Source organism: Podarcis vaucheri, assembly GCF_965113315.1.
Source record: "Podarcis vaucheri genome assembly, chromosome: 6".
In the NCBI taxonomy this organism is placed as follows: domain Eukaryota; kingdom Metazoa; phylum Chordata; class Lepidosauria; order Squamata; family Lacertidae; genus Podarcis; species Podarcis vaucheri.
The window spans coordinates 74666027-74674711 of NC_138764.1; the positions used below are offsets into that span (position 1 = coordinate 74666027).

Below are 8685 nucleotides of genomic sequence, written 5' to 3' on the forward strand. Positions count from 1 at the left end.
ATGTTAATCAGCCTGGTGAAAGAGAAACGTTTTTGCCCTGGGGAGGGCATTCCAGAAAGGGGGAGCCACCCCAGAAAAGGCCTGTTCTTGTGTTGCCACCCTCTGGACCTCTCATGTAAGAAACACATGAGGAAAGGCTTCAGATAATGACTGCAGGGTCCAGGACAGTTCATATCAGGCACTAGGCAAAACCCGGACATTTCAGTTGGCTCCTAGAAGTCTTAGAGGAGGCAGCATACCTATGCTCTTGCTGAGATAACAGACTTTCGTATTTAAGCTGTGGAAAATTCCCTTTAATGCTCAGCAAAGTACAACCATTTTGGTAGATATTTTTTTTAAAAAAATAAAGAAATCTGAAACCACAGTAAATTATAAAATCACATATAACGACAGTACCCCATGATGCTTATTATAGAAAAGAGCAAAACACATTACCTTATCAGAAATACAAATTTGTATTTTGTAACAGTGTGCAATCAATTCCCATTCCTGAAACTTATTTATCTATATAAAAATATTTATTTCTGTGTCTCTTAACGGGATGGACCACTGGGTTAGGACTACTCAAATCCTCTTTAGAGTTCTCATGATTTTTCATCGTCACTGTTAATTTAATAACTGCTAATTGCTCCTATAACCGTAATCGACCTGGCTTTTGGCTTTCCTTCAGAAGTCTAGCAAATAAAATTCTGGCCAAAGTAAGTATATGTAGTATTTGTGCCTGACATTTTTCTGGAACGCTGTGCTTCACAGAATTCAGTAGACCTGTTAAAGGAAACTTTGGGAAATGTTTGTTAATGACACCAGCCTCCATAGACCAAACTTTTCCTGTTCTGCTTTTGGGAATTTCCACTACATATGCTAGAACTCCCTTTTTCTCTCTTTACAGAACCAACATGTACTGTCCTGCCCTTCTACTCTTTGACTGTATCTGATGCCATTGCATGGCCGTCCAACACAGTTGCCTTTATAACGTGCAGCCACCAAAAAAGTTAATTCCTCACTTTAAAAAAACAAAAAAACCCTCACACCTCATCCAGACCTGTGTTACATACTTGGTTTCAGTTCTCCAAATAGACCTGCCTTCCTTGAAAAGGCTTCTTTAGTAACATTTGATAAACTTTGCGGAATCCCCCCCCCCATTTTTAACATTTCAAATTCAGTTTTCTCCGGGTGTAAGTCGTGTTTCTGCCCTACCCTATGGATAATAGGGAGTGAGTGTGTTCTTGTGCTTGCGTCCTGCTTGTGGGTTTCCTACATAAAATCACAGAACTGTAGAGTTGGAAGGGACCATGAGGGTCATCTAGTCCAACCCCCCGGCAGTGCAGGAATCTTTACCCAACATCTTGTTGGCCACCATGAGAACAGGATGCTGGACTTGATCGGCCATTTACCTGATTGAGGCGGCTCAAAATTAAGGGCTGACTTTTTGGTTTTTAATAGGATGTTGTTGTTGTTGTTGTTATTTACCCCACCTTTTTCCTCCTCGTCGTGTAAGTCATAAACCATCATGTTCCTGAGGTTTATTGTTCCAGTTATGAGATTAAGAAACATAGGAATGTATAACAAAGATGGCTCTCTTTCCATTTTAACAGCCGTGACTTTACGAAAACAAGCTACAGGTCTGGCTCACAATGCAAAGCTAAGCATTAACACCCCTGTGATGTTGGTCTTTCTTTCTGTATGACTTTCCAGATGACCTGGATATGGATGATTTCCAGCTGGAACTTGAGGATTCAAAGCTGCACCCCAACATCCAGTGTACCCCAAGCCCTGGTAAGAAGGAGTCGTGAAGCACAGCGCTTAAATCTTTTAAATAAAAGGATGGTTGCTATACGTGTTCCAAGGGAAGCCAGCAAATACTATTTCTGTGGTGGCAACAGATGAGTGTTACATACATCGCTCCATTCAGAATTGTGTTCTTTTGTGGTTGAATTATGCAAGCCCGGAATTGGGAGTGGGTGAAGAATTCAGCAAATTTGTAATCCCCCTTTTTGAAAAGCTATTTTTCTAGTCTTTAATGCCACAAAGAAAGTGAATGTCAATGTTTGTGAAATCTCAGGAGGGGGTGAGCAGGATTGTTGTAGCCTGGGGCAGTCTTCCGTGCCCCATCTAGCTCTTTGCCCCACCCCACCAGCTCCATAAGCGGAATCAGAATGAAAAAGAAGCGTTTTGTTCTGTGAACATTCTGCTCCAAAATCCTGGTTGCGGCAACTGGTTTTAAAGCTGTAGAGCTGCATGTACAAGACCTGCCTTCTGCATTGAGCCTCCTTAAATTGCAGCCATGATGTCCCTCAGCCTCTGCTTGCTTGTTCAGTAAGTGCCTGTTGCTTCCTCAGATATAAGTGGAGCAAAATGGTCAAATGTCCTAAGAAGCTGCCTTATACAGAGTCAAACCAATAGTCCACCTAGCTCAGTAGTTCCTACGTTAACAGGAGATATCAGGGATTGAACTTGGGACCTTCTGCATGCAAAGCGGATGCTGTACTACAGAGCCACAATCCTGTACTCAGCAGTGCCTTGTGCCAGCTGCTCTGCTGCCGCATCCAGTTTGTAATGTGGCCCCTTCCTTCTTTTCTTCCAGGCCCCTTCAAGCCCTGCGACCACCTGTTTGAGAGCTGGGTCATCCGCCTGGGTGTCTGGCTGATCACGCTGGTCTCCATGCTGTGCAATGGGCTGGTCATGGCGGTTGTCTTTGCTTCGCCCAGCTATCTGTCCCCCGTCAAGTTTGTCATTGGCGCCATTGCTGGAGCCAACATGCTGACGGGCACGTACTGCGCCATCCTGGCCTTCGTGGACGCCATCACCTTTGGTCACTTTGCGAAATACGGGGCCCGGTGGGAGACGGGCGCAGGGTGCCAGGTGACGGGCTTCCTGTCGGTGTTTGCTTCGGAGGCTTCCATCCTTCTGCTGACTCTGGCCGCCGTGCAGTGCAGTCTCTCGGTGTCATGCATGCGGACCTACGGGAAGGTGCCGTCTTTCGGCACCGTCAAGGCAGGTGCGCTGAGTTGCCTGGGGCTGTCTTCAGTGGCTGCAGCACTGCCGCTCTTCTCTGTTGGGGAGTACGGGGCATCCCCCCTCTGCCTACCCTACCCACTCCTGGATGGGAAGCCTTCCATGCTGGGGTTCATGGTGGCCCTGGTGCTGGTCAACACCCTCTGCTTTCTCATTATCACTGGAACATACATCCGCCTCTATTGCAACCTGCTGAAAGGAGAGTTTGACTCTGTCTGGGACTGTGCTATGATCAAGCATGTGGCTTGGCTCATTTTCACCAACTGCCTTCTCTATTGCCCCGTGGCCTTCCTGACCTTCTCTTCCATGCTCAGCCTCTTCCTCATTACCCCCGAAGTCATCAAGTCTGTGCTGCTGGTGGTGCTTCCTCTGCCAGCCTGCCTGAACCCCCTGCTCTACCTGCTGTTTAACCCACACTTCAGAGATGACCTACGGCTCCTGAGGCAGAAGAGCCAGGCCCGGGAGAGCTGCGCCCAGTCCTACGTGTCAGAGGACCCAGAGAAGAGCTCGTATGACTCTACCCAGGCCCTGGTTGCTTTCTCTGACATGGATCATATATTTGAGGCACCAGACATCTTCAGAGTGCCTCCTAGGTGCTCGTCGGTACTAGATGCCTACAGCTACCCATCAGTGACTCTCATCCCACGCCAGCAAAAGGCAGGTGCCGGAGGACACGACAGTGGCTTTTCCACTCACCTGTCCTACCTTGCTGATGATGAGTTGCTCATCGCATCGGAAAGCAGAGACCCGGCAAGGAGCAGCCTTAGGATTGCCTTGTTTTCCACACCGCCTGCACCAGCCTTCACGTCTCACTTATAAACAGTCGTTCAACCTCCCAGACCTGGTACACATTCACTCTGTGAAAAGCCTACGCAAGAGCCCACCTGTAGCCACCAACAGCTTTGGACAATGGCTGTTCTGGGGAAAGGGTGGCACAGTTTATTGCTTCTTCTGGGTGGGGGGGAGGCCTTGAGAGCCTGCAAGGTGCTGCCAACTCCATGTATCCTAGCTTACTGGAGCATTGTCTTCTGCTCTCTTGCCACACCAGTGTGTAAGGTAGTGTGGGTCCTTCAAGGGGAGACGACGACCAGGGGACCATTGAGTTAAAATCTTCTGACACACAACAGCAAACCAAAATGTAGCAAAACGAGAAACAGCTAACCAACTATGATGCAGCTTCCCAGCTTCCCAGGATACATCTGGTCCTGCTCCTCATAAATTATGTGGAGCAGGCAACAGAGTGCTATCCCCAATTAACCTTGCCTTAGAACGATAACAGATGACAAATAAGGCAGTGACTGAGCTGCTGTATAGACATGACAATGTCTGCCAGGGTAGATGGCGCAACACCAACTGAACATATGAATTGCACCGCAGTCTTTCCTCTTCATTCTCTGTAATGAGGTGTGCCATCAGTTCTGTTCTACAAATGGAGAAGAGGAGCTGCAGGTAACATACTATTCTTTAACTTGGGATGCTTCAGTTTCATTAATCCTGGTCTCTCTTTTTTAGCAATGATGCACCTATCCAGGCTGCAGGTGTCTAAAATTTACTTCTAAGGCACCTAAAAATGAAGTGAGAATCCCAGGGCAGTGACAAAGTCAGGATTAGATCTCACCAAGGTTGTGCCATGTCAAGAGCCAAACCATGCCATATTTTAGGTTCACCATTTAGGGTAGAATGACCTGCTTGTTCCTGGTGTCACTGAAGCCCATAAATGCAGAACATGAGCTAAAATGCAGTGTAATGAATTTGGTGTGTTTCCATAATCTTTTGGAACTCATGTAAACTCATCCCAATGAGCACATAATGGATTGATATTCTACCTTGTAGCACCCCCTCATTTTTTAAAAAAAACTGCTGGTGTTGCAAGGAAGAAGACTTGAGTACAGTGAAAGACTGAAGAGAAGAAATTTAAAGCCCAGATATATTCACCATAACCCAGAAATCCCCAACATAAAAAAGTCTTCTTGCCCTCTAAGCCAAGCCTGACAAAGGGCAATTGCAGCTAAAGCCCAACCATTTACAGATTCCACAATCCAGTTGCATTGCTCCGGTTCTGCAATTCAGCCTTCAATTATCCTCTCGTCTTCTTTGCAACTTGCATATAGAAATCATGAAAGCAAACTCACATCTCTTGCTTTTCCACCTAAAAGTACCTATGCTCTCAGTAAGAACTATAGTCCTACTGACAGATGGGAAACAGTGACACAGGACTAAATCTTGATTGGCACAGGAACGAACCTTAATTGAAGCCACTAGGTTAAGATGTAACTTGCTGCTTGATGGATCTTGATGGATGCTTCTAGAAAGAGCAAGATACAGAAATTATCCCAACTGTTTAACAACTACAGCTTGCTGGAATTGTCCAGGTTAATTTCCAGGCTGGTTTTTTTTCTCTTTTTTTCTGAGAAGGCATAGTTATCGATTAATAACTTGTCAAGGGAGGTAGGAAAAAATTCCTGTCGTAGGGGATTTTATTGCTAACATTTTAATACCTTGCAGAGCACACTATCAAGCATATAGTCTAGACTACATATGTAGTTCTGCTTTTAGGAAAGTTCTTAATATTTTCAGGAGAGAAATGTAGAATGAAACACAGAGAAGGATGTGGAAAAATGTTACAAACACACCAGGTGCCTTTTCCTTCAATCCCCTTAAGGATGATTCTGCTGGAATAATTTTGGTTACTACAGTGTTCTGGTTGGGTAGAACTCCAGAACTCTTGAAGTCCCCACTTGCTACTTTGGCTTACTTCAATACAGTGTATGAATGGAAGCTGGCTTAAATGTCTTGGGATGATTCATTATGGCCTAGAGAAAAAGATGTAACACATATAGGGGTAAGTCCTTTTGCTGCTCAGCTTCTCCAGAACTAGAATTAGTATTAGCCATCCATACCTGGAAAGAATTGTCCTCCTTGGGGCTGTAAGTTTGAGCGCAGCTCAGTCAACTTTTAGAAAATGCAAAATTCCTACAACTTGTAGCATCAATACGTCCAAAATCAACCACAGGAAGTATCAATTTAAATGCCTTTACACACCATGTTTGTTATTGTCTGTATATACACATTGCCATATATGATGGCATACGATGCTAGCATGAGCGTGTTTGTATATTATGTGTATATTTATATAGAGAGCTATATAGCCATTTGCCCTCTCTTTTTGACCTTGTGTCATCTTTTTTTTTTTTTTGTATATTGATGTGTAAAGCACTCTGGAAGACCTTGTAGAAAATTAAAAAATTGTTAATTTGAAAACCATGCTTTATTTTGTTTCTATGATTTAGTTGGGGAACCACAAACCCACAGGCTTGTTCCTACATGCTCATTCCTTGTGACAGCTTGTGTCTAGGCATAATCTTATCACGGATGTATCGCCACAGATATAAACTCAATGTTTTCCAGCTGAGTTGGTTCATGTGTTCAGTTGCCAGTCATCAGGTTTAAGAGTTCTCTAGTGACATGCATGAAGGCGAACAAGCTCCAGTGTGTATGCTAGGAAGTACCAGCAATATTTAACATCACAGCAAGTGTGGTTTGGGAAATATGGGGGGGGGGACAAGACAGACATAATCTCAGACAGAAAGTGAAAGCCTCTCTTTTAATAACGGAGTCTGACTTGACAGCACCAAAGACAAACTAGCTGCTGGAGCATTATATCAACTCTTCAAGAAAACCCCTCCCCACCCCCAAATCTTATCTCGGTCTTGCATTTCATGCCTTTATAGGAAAGCCCAAGGAGATGAATGAATGAACACTCCCACTTCAGTGACAGTCGGCTTTAAAGAAGGCTTATACACAATTTTGATAGCCTGTGACTTCAGATAGCTGAAGAACAAAACGGTACATCAAAGTTGTTGTTTTTAAGGCAGATTAATATAGCTGGCTAACCCACAAGGATTGGAATGTGAACTAAGCTCTTCAGAGTTCCTTCAATTTTTGAAAAATCTTAGTAATAGCATAGTCACTTGAAAAAACACACACAGTATAATGAAATACTGAGAACCTCCACAATTCTATACCAGTCCAGATGGTCTCAAATTCTGTATTTGGAACACGTTGTGGAAATTTAGATGTGTATACAGTTGTATGCTTGGTCTGAAAGTTTGGTTGCTAAATTGGGATTTTGTCAGATTTGACTTTGTTATTTTAAAAAAACACAATTGAACAAAAAAAATTGATGCAAGAGACACAGCTGGGGCAACAGTCAGGTAGGGACACAAAGTCTGAGAAAGTAAAGTTATTCGCGTGGAACACACACCTTGACACACATACCCTATTTAGGCATGATGCATTGTTTCACAGCCTCTTCATATGAAAGCATGAGAAAAGGGATTAAAGTTTTTTAATCATGAAAACTGAGATTCTTTCCCAGAGACAGTGTTTCTCATCTACCGCATCTCAGCACTACGATGTGGCGTATGTGGCAGTGGAGGAAGAAACTCAGGGAACTGTGCAAGGGACAGTATTCCCTCTCCTTCCCATCATAGCACTGCAATAGAGAATGTTTTCTTGCAAATGCACCTCTCTGAGCTTAAGTTTTGATTATATGATGCAATCGCCTACTCTCTAAAATTGTGTTAGGAAAATGATGCAAATTACAAGGGGTTTTCATTTAAACCTGCCCTACCCTCACTTTGAACTGTGATAAATGCTTTGTTTCAGCTGCCCTGAATACCGAATGAATGATATATGTTTATTGTGCAAAGAGGCTTTTTTAAAAAAATCTGCTTCAGTGTCTCTTTGGAGTGTTAAAATCTTAGACTGTGCCACCTGTACATAAATTTTGGAATTCTATTTTGTGATATACAGGCAACCCCTGATTTCCGTAGGGGCTACGTTCTGGGTCATCACGTGCTATGGCAGAGCATGCATAAGCCCGTCTGGGTTGCCACAATGTGTGCATGATCACACATCAATCAGATGCACGTAAATCAGGAGCTGCCTGTGTATCTATTTGTGTGTGCTTGTATATACATGCACACGCATATACACATACTTTAATGTAGAAGATTCCCAGCAAAACTGATTACACTAAAATAATTTTAATTCCAGTTAACAATTTAATCCCAGTTGCTGTGCTCAGGTCCTGCTTGCAGGCTTCTGCAGGCATCTGACTGTCCACTGGGGGAACTGAATTCTGGACTAGGTGAGCCATTGGTCTGATCCAGGTTTGTCTTGTGTTCCCATGTTCTAACACCCCCATCGTGACCCAAAATAATTTATTACCTCTGTTTCCCATACATTCAAATGGCCTAATATTGTTTTCCTCTCTACCAGTGTTTTGGCAGTTTGCTCACTAGGAGGATTACTTTGGGGGAAGAAAACCCCAAATATTGACATATAGGCAATATAGTTCCTGCTGGAAGGTAGCAGCAACTGCCTTCTGTCAGAGAAGACAAAATGTGATAAATTGTATGGCTGATTATTTGCTGGCGTGCGCCTTTGCCAAAATACGTTCTGAACCCATATTTAAACCTACTGTATAATCTGTTTAGAAGAGTTATGCTTAGGTTTCTTTTCAGAGTTGGAAAAATTGGGATTAAAGTCAAAACACAGTTTCAGTCCAATTTTCTTCACATCCCAGTTCTAATAAAGACACTGTCCAGTCTTCTCCATAGGCACGTGCTCAACTTTTCCTCAAACACACCTTGCAAAACGACTATT

At 43.6% G+C, this 8685-nt stretch overlaps 1 protein-coding gene across 1 annotated transcript in view; it reads left to right on the top strand.

Annotated features, from left to right (window-relative positions):
* The window catches only part of LGR6 (leucine rich repeat containing G protein-coupled receptor 6), a 153937-nt gene extending 147661 nt beyond the window's left edge, over positions 1-6276 (top strand). Inside the window, exons 15-16 of the mRNA XM_082227417.1 lie at positions 1696-1776; positions 2585-6276. Coding sequence (XP_082083543.1) covers positions 1696-1776; positions 2585-3834 — 1331 coding nt within the window. The 3' untranslated portion in view covers positions 3835-6276. The remainder of the gene's footprint in view (positions 1-1695; positions 1777-2584) is intronic.
* The last annotated feature ends 2409 nt before the right edge of the window (positions 6277-8685 follow it).